Genomic DNA, 17,644 nt, shown 5'->3' with positions numbered 1-17,644 from the left:
TGCCTATACTTTCAAGTGGGATATGGATAATCACTGGCCAAGGGATTCGATGTGTGCAAATATTGTCTGAAGATGCCCTACAGGTATTCTGAGCTGTGAACATTTCCAATGGTCTTTAAAAAGTTTTGAAAGACCTTTATGAGATCTTCTTTGATCTGTATGTTCCTGGTCAGAGACTCCATATCAGCAGCCTGCACCTGCGGCTCTTCTTCCTGCACAGCCATCATGGACTGTAGAGCAGAAAGTTCCATCTGTGAAAAGAGGAAACAATGTCTGCCATGTTTACATTTTAACACTGAGGCAAATGCTTTTGCATATCTATCACTATCAGCCAGTAATGGAAAAGAAAACGAGAACATGAATAGGGCTCTACAGCATCAAATCAATAATCCGTGCAGTATGGTAACAAACTATGTTTTATGGGAAGATGTCATAGTCGTTCTTAATGATGTCTTCCACTTTAGCTGGCACTGTAAAACACATCAAATTCATTTAACAAGCTTATTATGATACTGAAAAAGAATGGTCACCATTAGCAGAAGCAAGAAGAGATGAAGTTTTTATGTATTTCACCTAACATGAAAAAAATGATAGCATTAGGATATCTCCATTTTGCAACTCTTAATGAATTAATGGATAAGGCATCAAACAGCAACAGCTGCTAACATCATGAGAGATCACCAAACATTACATGCCTCCTGATGGAAGAACACACCACCACCTATGAAGAAATATTGCCAAAAGCTGGCACTACATGCCCTAAACTTTCAGTGTTCTCACCAGAAAATGACAAGTACTTGCTTACGACAAAGTTCATTAAAAATCATGATAATAGGCAGGGTGCGGTGGCTCACGCCTGTAATCCCAGCACTTTGGGAGACTGAGGTGGGCGGATCACAAGGTCAGGAGTTCGAGACAAGCCCGACCAACATGGTGAAACCCATCTCTACTAAAAATACAAAAATTAGCCAAGTGTGTTGGTGTGTGTCTGTAATCCCAGCTACTCAGGAGGCTGAGGCAGAAGAATCGCTTGAACCCGGGAGGCGGAGGTTGCAGTGAGCCAAGATCACGCCACCGCACTCCAGCCTGGCAACAGAGCGAGACTCCGTCTCAAAAAAAAAAAAAAAAAAAAACAACTTCATAATAACCATAGCTGCTAACGCTTACTATGCCCCGGGTGCTCTAATAAATGCTTTGTGTATATTTAATCCTTTTAACAAACCTAGTGATCTGGCTCCTGCCTACTTTTCCTACTTTAATATCTGCCATTTTACTGCTCACTCATGACTCTGTAGGCACACTAGACTTTTTCTGTTCCAGGAACACCAGACTTTCTCTTGACTCGGCCTTTACAACTACTACTCCCTTTGTCTGAAATATCTTTCCCAGGGCTGCCTCCTTTTCATCCTTAGGTCCCAGCTTAAGTGCCATCTGCTCAGAGAAGCTTTCTTTGGCCACCCTATTTAAGATGGTCTCCATCCATGTTGCTTTCTACCATTTCCCTCATATCACTTACTATACTCTATAATTATAATGTTTATTTATTTATTGTCTGTATCTCCCCAGGAGAAATTAACTACATAGAGCCAGAGACCTTACTGATTTCATTCACTACCTCATCCCCAGCACTAGCCCAAGCTTAGAGAAGGTCCCCATATAGCTAATGAATGAATGAGTGAATCCTCACAACAATCCTATGAGATAACTACTCTTTGATTTATATACAAGGTGACTTCTTCTACTCTTCAATTTACAGACAAGGTGATTGAGTCTCAGAGAAATTAAGGAACTTGTTCAAAAATCACAGGGCTGGCTAGTAAGTGGTAAACCCAGAACGTGAACTCAGGGAAGCTGACTCAGAGCCACTAGGTTATAATGTCTTTCCTGTAGATACCACATATCCATACAATCTTTATGGTAAGGACCAGTGATTTTAAATAAACCCTTTAAAGGAATTTAGCAATAGCTAAATATCACTCACTCAAAATATCTATTCATAGGCATTACAATTTCATGATCCTGAAAACAGGACAGAATCAAAAAGTAACATTACTCTGGATTTGATAAATGCGACAAAAACAGGAAGAGGATGTGGAAACTAAAATATCTGATATGAATACTCAGATAACGGCTAAGGTAGAACCACAAAAAGGAAAGAAGACTAGGGGATTTTTAAAACTGGTATTTCTTAAATGCCACACATTCTCATATCCTGAAAACTAATTGAGTCATAAAACATGAGTCTGTAAGCAGAAATATGGTAATGAAATCAAAAGATAAAATACGGTAATTCCGTCACAAATACAAACACAGGTTTTATATTATATATCTAGCTATGGCAAAAGGTAGAAAAAAACTAAGAGCTATTTGGACTAGCTTGCTAAACTGAATTTAAGAAGCCATGACACTGACTGATCTTCTAAAAGAGATGCCAACATAGTAACAAACAAAAGCTTTTAGTTTCATTCTAACTCTGCGCTGTGGTCCTAGTATTTCTTCAGCATCATAGTTGAATATGCAACTAGCTGTGGAGGAAAGGCAGGGGGAAGGGAATCTCTAAGGTTTAAAGGTCTCTTCTAAAAAAATTGAAGAGAACTCTATGCTAGAGAGAGTTAAAGCATAAGGTGGGAAAAATGTGCTCTAGGAAATGAATCTTCTTAGGAAGTATGTGAAGTCACAAAAGGCTTGAGTTTGAATCACAGCTCTGGCATTTATTGGTTACATGACTATTCTCCACTCCCATTTTAAAAGAGAAATCAGTGTTTCAGCTTCTTCGTCTATAATAATTGGGCCGACACCACTTACTTTGTGTAGAGTTGTGAGCATTAGTGCTAATTTAAATACCTAGCACAGTACATTGCACATGAATACTCGATAAACATTAATTATACTCAAATTTCTCTTGTTTAATGTTTCTAAAACTAATTTCATGGGTCTAATGTCATAACTCTAAGCAGCAATCACACAACACTTCCTTTTTTCACTAGTGCTTTACAATTATTATTATTATTATTATCTTGGAGGCGGAGTTTTGCTCTTGTTGCCCAGGCTGGAGTGTGATGGCACGATCTCAGCTCACTGCAACTTCCACCTCCCAGGTTCAAGCGATTCTCCTGCCTGAGGCTCCCAAGTAGCTGGGATTACAGGTATCCGCCACTACACCCGGCTAATTTTTGTATTTTTAGTAGAGACGGGGTTTCGTCATATTGGCCAGGCTGGTCTTGAACCCCTGACCTCAAGTGATCTGCCCACCTCGGCCTCCCAAAGTGCTGGGATTACAGGCATGAGCCACTGCACCCGGCCTTTACAATTATTTTATTCCAGTTAGCAATGGGGAGAGAGGGTTACGTTTTTCCAGCACTTAATAAGTTTTAATGGTCCCAATCTAAAAACAGGAGCATCTTTTTGAGATAATGTATATATAAAATAACTTATCTCCAAAAAGAAAAAAGTCATACCTGGCATTTGGACTCAGATATTATACTTGGAGAATTATATGCTTTTAAATATAAACTATTTTGAAAGAAAAAATAATAGGGATTTAGAAATTAAAACTTGACTAGAAAACTCACCTGACTTTCTCTTTCTTTTTTAGCCATGAGTTCAAGTTCCTCTTTGGCAGTACTCAGTTCTTTTTCCACCAGCCCTTTAACTGTGTCCAACTCTCCTAAAATGAAAATATAGCACTAGTTTTAATTGCTATTAACATAATGTGGTATCTGCTGCCTCCTTTGAGTAATTTACAGAGGACACATTCCAATAATAAGAAAAAAGAAAACATACACACAGATTGTTCTTTGTAGCATTATTTATCATAGCAAAATACTGCAATCATCCTAGATGTGATAAAGATTGAATAAACTATAGTATATTCACAGATGGCACTATATACTGATGTAAAAAATGAATAAGGATGATCTTTATGAACTTTTATGGAGTGATTTTGAGATCTGAAGAATATGTTAAGTAAAATAAGCTATATGCTTAAGAATACATCTAAGGTAGTAGGTTTTATATTAGGAAAGAGGGGAAATAATGTACAGATATACATCACATATACACAAATGATTCATTTGCTTATTTTTGCAAAAAGATATACAGGAAGAATAACCCAGAAATGAAACTGATTACCTGAAGGAGACGAGTTGAAACAGGAGAGAAGGGATAGGGAAATATGGGACATCTGAGTATATTGTTTTATATACTGGAGTTTTGAACTGTGTAAATGTTTAATTTTTAATGTGTAAGTCAGCTTGACAATAAATGGGAGAGAAAACATCTAAAATTGAATACTAATATAAATAAATCTATATAGCAAATAGATAATAAAACTACCCAGAAGATAATAAAAAAATTAATCCAAATAATTTTTGAACTCACTACTCTAAATGAACACTGTCAGTGCAAAATATCCTAAGGATAAAAAGAATTACAAAAAAATCTTAAACATTACTTAATACATTTATTGTTGATGGTGGTATTTATGTAGCAATTCTGAAACTACTTTTGCATATTATAGTATTCTGCAAATGTGTAAACATTTTGAAACATATTGATGCTATAAGTAACTAGGGCTCTCAAGGAGATATAAATATGAAATGAGGGGAAAAAGAACCTATATTGTTAAAACTGGAATTACAGAAGTCAGTATCAAATCTTCAAATCTTCATTATGTATACAAATACACACATACATACTTAAAAATTTTCATTGCTAGCTCTGTTCTCTTAAAAGGGCCTAGAAGCAAAAGGCATTCATGTAGCAATGGACACATCTTGTGTCCAGATCATAGTTTCTGAATGCCATTACCCACCAAAAGGAACCAGGGAGCTCTTCAGGATAATGGCTGATTCTGGGACTGAGGCAGGTAAAGTAAAAGGTAATCACAGAACATCTTATTGTGCCAGAAACTATCAAACTATGCTAAAAAAAAAAAAAAAAAAAAACTGATGGGCATATGGCAAAGGGTCAGAGAAACAGCTTGATGAGGCTCCCACTGACCAAATGTGGCTTAATTTGAGCATTAAAGGAAATAATGACCAAAATCAATAATATAATGATCTTTAAAACTCCACATTGATAAAAACAAATGGGGTATAGAGATAAGGAAAGGACAGCTCTTCTTTATAAATAACACCCACAAATAAACAAAGAAGAAATTTTACAAACAAAATCGTAATTTTTTTTTTTTTTTGAGACTGAGTCTTGCTCTGTCCTCCAGGCTGTAGTGCAGTGGGGCAATCTCTCCGCTTTCCAGGTTCAAGCGATTCTCCTGCCTCAGTCTCCTGAGTAGCTGGGATTATAGGCATGCACCACCAAGCCTGACTAATTTTTGTATTTTTTAGTAAAGACAGGGTTTCACCATGTTGGCCAGGCTGGTCTCAAACTCCTGAGCTCAAGTGATCTGCCTGCCTCAGCCTCCCAAAGTACTGGGATATAGGCATGAGCCACCGTGCCCAACCCTGAAAATCACTATTTTTAAACTACCAACGTAGTTTACATTCAGCCAGCAGATCACTTATATACTAAGGGGGAAATAAACCTTTTTTGGAGAGATTTGGCAGCGACAACCTTAACCAAATGATTAAATTTAATATCACCAGGGATGATACAAACTGATTATCACGCACTGATGTGATGCACTAAAAAAGATGTCATCCAGGCCATGGGCGGTGGCTCACGCTTGTAATCCTAGCACTTTAGAAGGCCGAGGTAGGTGGATCACTTGTGGCTAGGAGTTCTAGACCAGCCTGGCCAACATGGCAAAACCCTGTCTCTAAGAAAAAAATACAAAAAAACTAGCCAGGCATGGTAGTGCATGCCTGTAGCTCCAGCTACTTGGGAGGCTGAGGCGGGTCCCGATCGCTTGAAACTGGGAGGCAGGCAGGCAGCCAGGCAGGATGGACGGAAGGAAGGAAGGAAGGAAGGAAGGAAGAAAGGGAGGAAAGATAGATGTCATCCATATGGTATTCCTGCCAAAAATGTTTAACTCTAATCTAACCATGAGGAAACAATCACAGCTAAATTGAGGAATATTATCTGGCCTGGATTCTTCAAAAATGCCAATCTTGGTTTCTGCTCCCAGGCAGGGCCGGGCAACTGCGGTGGGGGAAGCCAGGCTGAGAATGCGGGTGGGTAGCGGGAGGGCGGAGGGTGGGAAGGGCTGGCGGAGGAGGAGGAGGAGAGACGAGGGCAGCGGAGCAGAGGAGGGCAGAGGAGGAGGCGAGGAGCGCCAGGTACCAGGCCGGGGGAGCCGCGGGCTCTCGGGGAAGAGATGGATGATGAACAAGCTTTACATTGGGAACCTTAGCCCTGCCGTCACCGCCGACGACCTCTGGCAGCTCTTTGGGGACAGGAAGCTGCCCCCCGCAGGACAGGTCCTGCTCAAGCCCGGCTATGCCTTCGTGGACTATCCTGACCAGAACTGGGCCATGCGCGCCATCGAGACTCTCCCCGGTCAAGTGGAATTGTATGGGAAAATCATGGAAGTTGATTACTCAGTCTCTAAAAAGCTAAGGAGCAGGAAAATTCAGATTCGAAACATCCCTCCTCACCTCCAGTGGGAGGTGTTGGATGGACTTTTGGCTCAAAATGGAGCAGTGAAGAATGTGGAACAAGTCAACACAGACACAGAAACTGCTGTTGTCAACGTCACGTATGCAACAAGAGAAGAAAATAGCCATGCAGAAGCTAAGCGGGCATCAGTTTGAGAACTAGCCCTTTAAGATTTCCTACATCCCGGATGAAGAGCTGAGCTCCCCTTCGCCCCCTCAGCGAGCCCAGCGTGGGGACCACTCTTCCCAGGGAGCAAGGCCACGCCCCTGGGGACGTTTCTCAGGCCAGACAGATTGATTTCCTGCTGCAGATCCTGGTCCCCACCCAGTTTGTTGGTGCCATCATCAGAAAGGAGGGCTTGACCATAAAGAATATCACTAAGCAGACCCAGTCCCGGGTAGACATCCATAGAAAAGAGAACTCTGGAGCTGCAGAGAAGCCTGTCACCATCCATGCCACCCCAGGTGGAATTTCTGAAGCATGCCGCATGATTCTTGAAATCATGCAGAAAGAGGCATATGAGACCAAACTAGCCAAAGAGATTCCTCTGAAAATCTTGGCCCACAATGGCTTGGTTGAAAGACTGACTGGAAAAGAAGGCAGAAATTTGAAGAAAATTGAACATGAAACAGGGACCAAGCTAGCAATCTCATCTTTGCAGGATTTGAGCATATACAACCAGGAAAGAACCATCACTGTGAAGGGCACAGTTGAGGCCTGTGCCAGTGCTAAGATAGAGATTATGAAGAAGCTGCATAAGACCTTTGAAAATGATATGTTGGCTGTTAATACGCACTCCGGATACTTCTCCAGCCTGTACCCCAATCACCGGTTTGGCCTGTTCCCGCATCATCACTCATCCAGAGCAGGAGATTGTGAATCTCTTCATCCCAACCCAGGCTGTGGGCACCATTATCAGGAAGAAGGGGGCACACATCAAACAGCTGGTGAGATTCGCCGCAGCCTCCATCAAGATCGCCCCTGAGGAAGGCCCAGACGTCAACGAAAGGATGGTCATCATCACCCGGCCACCGGAAGCCCAGTTCAAGGCCCAGGGACAGATCTTTGGGAAACTGAAAGAAGAAAACTTCTTTAACCCCAAAGAAGAAGTGAAGCTGGAAGCCCGTATCAGAGTGCCCTCTTCCACAACTGGCAGGGTGATTGGCAAAGGTGGCAAGACCGTGAATGAACTGCAGAACTTAACCAGTGCAGAAGTCATCGTGCCTCGTGACCAAACGCCAGATGAAAATGAGGAAATGATCGTCAGAATTATTGGACACTTCTTTGCTAGCCCGACTGCACAGCACAAGATCAGGGAAACTGTACAACAGGTGAAGCAGCAAGAGCAGAAATACCCTCAGGGAGTCGCCTCACAGCACAGCAAGTGAGGCTCCCACAGGCACCAGCAAAACAACGGATGAATGGAGCCCTTCCAACACCTGACAGAATGAGACCAAACACAGCCAGCCAGATCGGGAGCAAACCAAAGACCATCTGAGGAATGAGAAGTTTGTGGAGGCTGCCACAGACTCTGAAGAGGCCCTGAGAATTCCAGGGGCCAAGGAGGGGTGGGGAAGGTCAGCCAGCTTTGCCAGAACCACCGGACCCGCCTCCCGCCCCCCAGGTCTTCTGCAGGCTTCAGCCATCCACTTCACCATCCATGCAGATCTCTCCTTAACTCCCACAACGCTATCCCTTTTAGTTGAACTAACATTGGTGAATGTGTTCAAAGCCAAGCAAAATGCACACCCTTCTTTTGTGGTAAATCATCTCTGTACATGTGTGTACATATTAGAAGGAGAAGATGTTAAGATATGTGGCCTGTGGGTTACACAGGGTGCCTGCAGCAGTAACATATTTTAGAAATAATATATCAAATAACTCAACTGACTTCAATCTTTAATCAATCATTAATTTTTTTTTCTTTTTAAAGAGAAAGCAGGCTTTTCTAGACTTTAAAGTCTTTCTTTGGGAGGTCTCACGGTATAGAGAGGAGCTTTGAGGCCACCCACACAAAATTCACCCAGAGGGAAATCTCCTGGGAAGGACACTCACAGCAATTCTGGATCACCTGTGTATGTCAACAGAAGGGATACCATCTCCTTGAAGAGGAAACTCTGTCACTCCTCATGCCTGTCTAGTTCATACACCCATTTCTCTTTGCTTCACAGGTTTTAAACTGGATTTTTGCATACTGCTATATAATTCTCCGTCTCTCTCTGTTTATCTCTCCCCTCCCTCCCCTCCTCTTCTTCTCCATCTCCATTCTTTTGAATTCCCTCATCCCTCCACCTCAATCCCGTATCTACGCAGCCCACCCCCTCCCAGGCAAAGCAGTGCTCTGAGTATCACATCACACAAAAGGAACAAAAGTGAAATACACAAACCAGCCTCAACTTACACTTGGTTACTCAAAAGAACAAGAGTCAATGGTACATGTCCTAGTGTTGTGGAAGAGGAAAACAGGAACCCATCAAACCAACCAATCAACCAAACAAAGAAAAAATTCCACAATGAAAGAATGTATTTTGTCTTTTTGCATTTTGATGTATAAGCCATCAATATTCAGCAAAATGATTTCTTTCTTTAAGAAAAAATGTGGAGGAAAGTAGAAATTTACCAAGGTTGCTGGTCCAGGGCATTAAATTTACAGATATTTTTAATGAGAAAAACACACAGAAAAAGCTACCTCAGGTGTTTTTTACCTCAGCACCTTGCTCTTGTGTTTCTCTTAGAGATTTTGTAAAACTGATAGTTGGAACATTTAAAAAATTTTTTTAATAAAAATGAGTTGGAAAAAATGTAAGATATCAACTGCCAGCCTGGAGAAGGTGACAGTCCGAGTGTGCAACAGCTGTTCTGAATTGTCTTCTGCTAGCCAAGAACCTATACGGCCTTCTTTTGGACAAACCTTGAAAATGTTTATTTAAAAAAAAAAAGATGACAAAGAAAAACAGACAGAGATAATATTGGAGATGTCCTGAATTTTAATAGGGTATGCGCCATTAGGACTTTTTGTGCTAAAGGATGAACATGTAATGTTTTAGGTGAATAAGCCATTATACCACCAGACTGCAATGCCAGTTTCCTCTACTGCAAACAGTGTTCTGTGACAAACAAAGAAAAGAAAAGAAAACAAATATATCCAGCTAACGAGAGAAAAAAAAATGCCAATCTCACTAAAGAAAAAAAAAAGCTAGACAATTGTTCCAGATTAGAGACTAAGAGACATGACAACTAAGCACAATGCATAACCCCTGGGTTGGGGGAAACCAAAGTAGCTATACAGAACATTATGGGGACAACAGGAACTCTGAATGTGGACTGTATGTTAGATATTAAGCCTACATCAAGATTAAGTTTTCTGAGTGTGATAATTATATTGTAGCTATGTAGGAGAATGCCCTTCTTCTTAGGCAATACTTACTCAAGTATTCAGGAATAAAATGTCATGATTTCTGTAAGAAATTCTCCAATGGTTCAGAAAATACATTACAACTACATATGTGTGTGTAATAGAAAGAAAAAAGGCAAATGTGGCAGAATGTTAATAACTGGTAAGTCTGAATAAAAATGTCTAGGAGTATTCACTATACTATTTTTGCCACTTTCCTGTAGGTTTGAAATTTCCAAAATAAAAAACTTTAGGGAAAAGTATACTTTTTTAAAAAGGCAAATAAAGAATAAATAAAACAAATTCAACATGCTTTTACTCTTTGATTAGTGTAAAGCTTTCCTACTAGAGAATGACTACTTGTAAGACTTTTCTAAACCGTTCCCTGAATGGGGCTAGGCTTGGCAAATAACTCAATGTACGTTGCCTACCCTTCCTAACGGTTTAATGTAGGTGATGTCAAGTTACAGTGAGTGGCCCCAGACTTGAAAGATACCCGGAAAAAGGTGTCAGCTCATGGCCCTGCTGTGCAGGATTGGAACAACTACCTCCTGCATTTCTGAATCCCTGCAAAGCTATCTGAAAAGGAGAATAAGGATAGAGTTTCTCTGGGCCAAACTGTGAACCCAGAGCAATGACCTCAACTCAACATAAGGTGAGGACAGTTCTTCAGCCTTTCAGCGGAATTCCAAACTTAATTGTTCCATTAAGGTAGGAAGAGAAAAGAGTCTTGGGCAAACCTATAGATACGGAGATTACTAGAAGGAAAAACAAGAGTAAAACAAAGTCCCTTAATGAAATGAAATTTGATACTTACCTAATGTGGATCTGGGTATGCTGGCATCCTCTTTGGCAGTCGATGAAGTGCTATCATCTCTGGAAGGTATCTGCATTGAACCCTAAAAAATTGGAAAAGTTGGGGGACTTAGGAAGATGCAGGAACTATGTCCACAATGATAGTACTGAGAATATTCTCAGAATTTGGTATTAAAATTATCAAACTTACACCTCGAATGTAAAAAGGAAATGGAATCAGTATGAATTATCTAAGTCTATAGTTCTTATTTGATCAGTCTGTTCTCCAAGAGGGGAAGCCAATGGAGGTAACTTCAGCTTGTTGATTAGAGATGGGTGCTTGGGACATCAGGGAGTCTCTCCCTCCTAAATATTGGTGCAGGGCCTGTAATTCTGAATTTCTTTCCATTAAGGCTTACACCATCTTCTCTCTTCTCAAAAAAAAAAAATTTTTACTTCTTAAATATTGTGAAATTAATATACCCCATATTATTATGAGATTGTTTATTCTCACCATGACCTCTGAAAAATGCAATTTTTTTTTTCTTCTTAAGACAACTCAGATTTTACAAAAACTAAAAGTAAACATGCTGAGTGTAAATTTTCCCATACCTTGACTGGAAATGCAAAATCTCACTCAAGTATTAATAATTTAGATTCAAAATCAAAACACTCACAACCCCTACTCCTTTCTCTCAAAATGATCATATTATTAAGGAAAAGAAAATGTATGTAATGAAGTTAATGGATACATGTATTGTTTAGGCACCCTTCCAAATGCAAGGTTTTCAAGAAATGTTTCATACTTTGATGATTAATGTAAAACTGTGGTCTAAGGCCAGGTGCAGCGGCTCACACCTATAATCCCAGCACTTTGGGAAGCCAAGGCAGGATGATTGCTTGAGCCCAGGAGTTTGAGACCAGCCTGCGCAACACAGCGAGACCCCCCACCTCTAAATAAGTAAATAAATAAATAAATAAAACTGTGGTCTAGGTAATAAATAGAAGGAAAGAAACTAACAGAGTTGACTGTAAAATATATAAATATACACACATCTATATCTGCAAATGCTTCCTATTTGCAGACTATAAATGCACTACATGATACTTTTCTGATCTGTGCATTAATCCTTACTTGGCTTTCCTGCTCCCTGGTGCTCATAGACCGAAGCAGGCCTTGAATCTCCATTTCATGTTCCACCACTTGTTTGTTTCGATCACTTAGAAGGTCCTGCAGCATCCTTTCCTTTCGCTGTAGACGCTGGCACAGCTCCTCTGCTATCTCACTCTGCCCTGGTTCAAGTTTGCAGAGCAATGTTGCACTAAGATCCTAATGCAGAAGGGACACTGTAAGTTTCTGGAAAGAACTGCCTCTACTAAATATCAAAGGGCTTATAAGAATCTATCATAGAAGAAGGAGGTGTGAGATTCTTGAGAATAAGTATCACGTTTTACTCATTTTTGTTTTACCAGATCTAGCACAGGCCTGGAACACAGAAATCTCTAAATACATGTCCCAGGAATGAATACAAACAATACAGAAAACTATCTCTGGTGGCCACTTACATACATATTGTTTTCTGAAATAAGTCTTTTTCCTATTTGTTCAGGGCATGTAACAATTAATGTTAGATGAGGATAAATGGACACTCAATTCATTTATTTGTTTTCTCCCCAGTGTAACTTAACAGGGGGAAGCATAGAACGATAAGCTGAAAGGAATACTAAACACTATATTTGCTATCATAGCGATGGTTTCTATTTCTGTACTAACTGACGGCACATGGTGGTGGAATGGAGCCATACTGCCTAGGTTGATACTGGATCTGCTACTTATTAGCTATGTTAGCTTGGACAAGTTACTTAGCTTCAGAAATCTGTTTCCTCCTCTATAAAACAGGGATAATAGAATGTGCCTCATTGACTTGTGAGGATTCAATGAGTTAATATCCATTAAGATTTTAAAACAGTACCTGACCCAGCATGAACACTATAACTAATAAAGGTTAGCTATCATATTAAAGATGCAATTTTTAGGTCTCATTAATTCTCACATAACTTCTTTGAGAAAGTTAATTGCCAACTTAAGTTTCTAGATGTGGAAAAAAAAAAAAAAATCCCAGTGAAAGTCAATTACTTGCCCAGGCACAGAATCACTTGTACCTGGAGAATCACTTGTACCTGGGAGGCGGAGGTTGCAGTGAGCTGAGATCACACCATTGCACTCCAGCCTGGGCAACAAGAGTGAAACTCCATCCCAAAAATAAAATAAAATAAAAGAATATCAAGCAGCCAAAGAAGCAGGAAAACATGACACATAATGAAGAATCTAATAATCTACTTGAAATTGACACACATGTTGGAAATAGCAGAAAAGGACATTAGAGCAGTTATAATTGTATTTTAATTAAATGGAGAGGTTGAAGATTTTTTAAATATCAGATTCTGTAGATAAAAACTATGATTTACAGTCTGAAATGGAAGAAGGCACTGGATTAAACATTGCAGAAGAGAAGATTATTGAGCTAGAAGGAATAGAAGTTGAAACTAACAGAAACGAAACACACAGTAACAAATGACTGGAAAACTTAAAAGGACTATCAGCATAAAAACTTTAAACACCCTAGTATAGGCCTAAATGGAATCCCTGAAGGGTGTGTGGTGGAGAAGAGAGACAAAAATATTTAAAACATACTGGATGAAAGATTAAGGAGCTTCACGGAAACCATAAACTTCAAATATTACAGAAATATGATTATCCTAAAAACAAGAAACATGAAGAAAACTTCACCAAGGAACATCTTAATCAAATCCATCAAAACCAGTGATAAGGAGGAAATCCTAAAAGGAATAAAAGGGGAAAGAACATGTTACATACGGAGGACTAAATATAAGGATGGCATAAGATTTCTCATAGGAAACTTTACAAACAAGAAGTCTGCAATAGTTTTAAAGTACTTAAAAAAAGAAAAACTGTTACCTACAATTCTACACCTAGCCAGATTAGCTTTCAAAAATAAACATGAGAAAAAATATTTTTGAAAAGAAAACAAAATTATCTCCATTTGCAGATGGCGTGATCCTATATATAGAAAATCCCAAATAATACAAATGCAAACACACATATATGCACACAGACACCAGACACACACACACACACACACACACACCACTAGAGTTAGTAAGCTAATTCAGCAAACTTTCAGCAAATAATCAGTTGTGTTAGCAATGAACAATCTGAGAAGAAAATTGACACAATGATTTCATTTATAATAGCACCGGTAAGAATAATATGCCTGGGAATAAATTTGTTCAAGAAGGTGCAGTACTTGTACACAGACAACTACAGAACATTGCTCATGGAGATTAAGAAAGACCTAAATAAATGGAAAGACATCTTGTGTTCATGGGTTGGAAGCTGTAACATGGTTAAGATAAAAATACAACTCAAAGCAATTCACAGATTCAATACAATCCTATCAAAACGCGGTCTTTTTTACAGGAATGGCTAAGAACTTCATATTCCTAAAAAATAGCAAGTGTCCCCCCAAAACAAAAGCAATCTTGAAATGCAAGAAGGAACACTCTCTATCCCAAAGGTCTTTAACTGCTCTCAGCAATACTTGGTAGTCTTCAATATACAGGCTTTCACATTTTTTTTTCTTTTGTTTCTAGACAGGATCTCATTCTTTCACCCAGGCTGGAGTACAGTGGCACGATCACAGCTCACTGCAGCATGGAATTCTCAGGCCTATGACATCCTAGGGCCTCATCCACTGAGTTCCTGGGACTACAGACTCACACCACCACACCTGGATAATTTTTCTGGTTTTCAGTAGACATGAGTTCTCACTATGTTGTCTAGGCTAGTTTCAAGCATCTGAGCTCAAGCGACTCTCCTGCCACAGCCTTCCAAAGTGCTGGGATTTGAAGCCGAGCCTGGCTGGCTTTCACATCTTTTCTATGTAGTGTATATTTCTTGATGCTATTGTGAGCCTGGCTGGCTTTTACATCTTTGCTATGTAGTGAAACCCTGTCTCTACCAAAAACACAAAAAAAGAAAAAAAAAGAAAGAAAAGAAAGAAAGAAGAAAAGAAAAGGAAAGAAAAGAAAGGAAAGAAAGGGAATATTAAAGAAGAGAAAATCTCTGAACTAAACTTATTCCTCAAACTCCGACCTTACAAATCTCATGTGCCCATCTCTTCTGTCTAGATGAAGAGGGGGGCATGAGGCAGAAGAGAGGTGCATGTGGGATTGTTGGGCCTAGATGCATTGAATGGTTTCAATTTCTGCTTTTGTGTCTCATGAAAGCAGTTCATTTTGGTTGTGATCTCCAGGGTCTGAACACAAGGGACTGATTGGCATCAATGTTCAAGATTTAGCAGGAGTAGGTGCCTTTTTTCAGACCCAGGAGTCAAAGCCCCATAACCTAAAAGCACAGGGATTAGTTAATAGGACGTTGGTACTGCAGGAAGTCCTATTTCTCTTACATGTCACAAATGAAAACACTGTGATTTGGTGTCCAGTAGTTACTGCCTGCAGCACTTCAAACCACTGTATTAAATTGGTTAGGATACTCCCTGCATGTACCTAATTGCCAGCATTCTAATCACAGAACCATGACCAAAAGCATAAAACATATGACAGGGCCTATGCCAAATTTATCAAAGTAAGACAATTAACATTTCTCTCCATCATTTAACAAAACAGTAAATGCAAAGAACAGTTTTGGAAATTTAGTATGGGGATAAATAATCTCCTTTTCTTTAAACACCATACAACAAAACAAGGACAAAGTGAGAGTAAACACACAATAATTTTTTCAGCTATGTTATTTATTTATTTGTTTTGAGACAAAGTCTCCCTCTGTTGTCCAGGCTGGAGTGCAGTAGCAGGATCTTGGCTCACTGCAACCTCTACCCCCACCTACCAGGTTCAAGTGATTCTCATGCTTCAGCCTCCCGAGTAGCTGGGATTACAGGCGCGCACCGCCACCCCCAGCTAATTTTTGTATTTTTAGTAGAGATGGCGTTTGGCGGTGTTGGCCAGGCTGGTCTTAAACTCCTGGCCTCAGGTGATCTGCCCGCCTTGGCCGCCCAAAATGCTGGGATTACAGGCATGAGCCACCACACCGGGCCCTCTTTTCAGCTATTTTAAAAGAGCATAACCACATATTTCCAAGATTGGTTTCTACTGATTACTGATTAGGTCACTTTCACCACTAAAATCTTCAAACCAGTGCAATATTTGTACATGTTTTGTTTTCAAGTACACACATGAAGGCCTAACAGTGATACAAGGCTTGGGTTCAAAAATCACTAGAAAGTCTCACATCATTTTTTTCATCACCACTTAATCCAAGTGAATGTCGCTTAATTTTAATAATGGTAAAAACAACTAGGTTGAGAGAAATCCCAATTCATATAATTTCCTAAAGGACAAGGCCAATCTGTCCCGAACATGGAAACTTTGTACCCATATCGAGCTTTCCTTCATTAAAGGAAAGGATCTGCAACCAATTCAAATGATTGGTCAAAACCAACTGAAGTTACTGATTGCATTGAATGTGTACCAAACCTCAGGCCATGGGTGCCTGAGTCCTAGTGTTCCTGTGACATCCCCTTGGGGTGGTGGAACTCTACCTTTCAATGATGGGAAGTCTTGGGAAAGAGCAACTCTACTCTCCTTGTCTAGTATAGGTAGCTTTTGTGTCTAACTCTACTCAGCAGGTGACCTATACCTGGGACCAAAGGTAAGAAGGGTTCCCTCCTCCAACATCAGTGGCAAATGCCTTTTGTTTCATGTGAGAGAAGCAACGAGGTTTTGTGCCTGTACTCTTGTGGTGGCCGATCATGACCTATATGCCTACACCACTGTGGCAAGCTCAAGAAATTCTCTTTCCCTGCCACGTTTCTTGTCAGCACTCAGGAAATGTGGGAGGAAAAGACTTGGCAAATGGGCAAAAACATGCTATGTATCTGGGACTCGCATAGATTCTAAGCTGTCACAATAGTTCACATTTGGCCTTTAAGAAATGATGAAAACTTCAGTGATTTTCTCCAACCAACATTTATGGCTGCCATCTTTTTCTTCCATTAACTGGAAGAAAACTGCTTCATCTGTTTGTCCTTCTTTAGTGGGGGTTCTCATGCTTTGGACTTCAGTTGATCTAGTGGCCTTGCAAATTCAGCTCTCTGGTGGGATCAAAACACATAAGATTTTGCAGACCATACAGCTTTCTCTTGTCATTAGAGTGGAACAACTGTCTCTTGCAGCTTTCTACATCTTAAACAACTGTAGAATCTATTTTATAAATTCTTTATCTTCTCTATTTCTACACTAATTTCTCCTCAGGATAGTACACAAATTCTGTTAGCCGATCACTTCTTTTGAGGCTATGAGATAGAAATAATGAGCACCTTGAAGATCCCTGCAAAGGAGCATATTCATTTGGTGCTCAAAGGAAACCTGGGCCCAGACCTGTACTGAAACTCACAACTGTCACCCGCAGCTCTAGTTAAATTTTTTTTTTTTTTTTTGAGACGGAGTCTCACTCTGTCACCCAGGCTGGAGTACAGTGGCGTGATCTAGGCTCACTGCAAGCTCCACCTCCCAAGTTCACGCCAGCTCTAGTTAAATTTTTACAATGAGGCTACTTCTTCTCAATCAGCATACTAGTCTTAAAACAAGTTTGAGATGGGGACTATCTTAAAATAGGCTTCCCGGAGGGTGGAGCCAAGATGGCCGAATAGGAACAGCTCCGGTCTACAGCTCCCAGCGTGAGCGACGCAGAAGATGGGTGATTTCTGCATTTCCATCTGAGGTACCGGGTTCATCTCACTAGGGAGTGCCAGAAAGTGGGTGTAGGACAGTGGGTGTGGCGCACTGTGCACAAGCCGA

The 17,644-nt window shown here is 40.2% G+C and overlaps 1 protein-coding gene and 1 pseudogene across 14 annotated transcripts in view; one reads left to right on the top strand and one right to left on the bottom strand.

The window, feature by feature from the left end:
* Positions 1–77: 77 nt before the first annotated feature.
* LOC101058403 (myomegalin) overlaps positions 78–17,644 on the bottom strand; it is a 42,054-nt gene continuing 24,487 nt past the window's right edge. For all 14 annotated transcript variants that reach the window (XM_054670045.2, XM_054670044.2, XM_054670050.2 and 11 more), the window contains 4 exons: positions 11,880–12,074; positions 10,767–10,848; positions 3,573–3,667; positions 78–251 (listed from right to left, as the gene is read on the bottom strand). In XM_054670045.2, coding sequence (XP_054526020.1) covers positions 78–251; positions 3,573–3,667; positions 10,767–10,848; positions 11,880–12,074 — 546 coding nt within the window. The remainder of the gene's footprint in view (positions 252–3,572; positions 3,668–10,766; positions 10,849–11,879; positions 12,075–17,644) is intronic.
* On the top strand, positions 6,187–8,120 carry LOC100610067 (insulin-like growth factor 2 mRNA-binding protein 2; annotated as a pseudogene).

The sequence above is a fragment of the Pan troglodytes genome, chromosome 1 (assembly GCF_028858775.2).
Source record: "Pan troglodytes isolate AG18354 chromosome 1, NHGRI_mPanTro3-v2.0_pri, whole genome shotgun sequence".
In the NCBI taxonomy this organism is placed as follows: Eukaryota; Metazoa; Chordata; class Mammalia; order Primates; family Hominidae; genus Pan; species Pan troglodytes.
The sequence above is the reverse complement of the archived record's forward strand: the minus strand, read 5'-3'. Positions and strand labels throughout refer to the sequence as shown.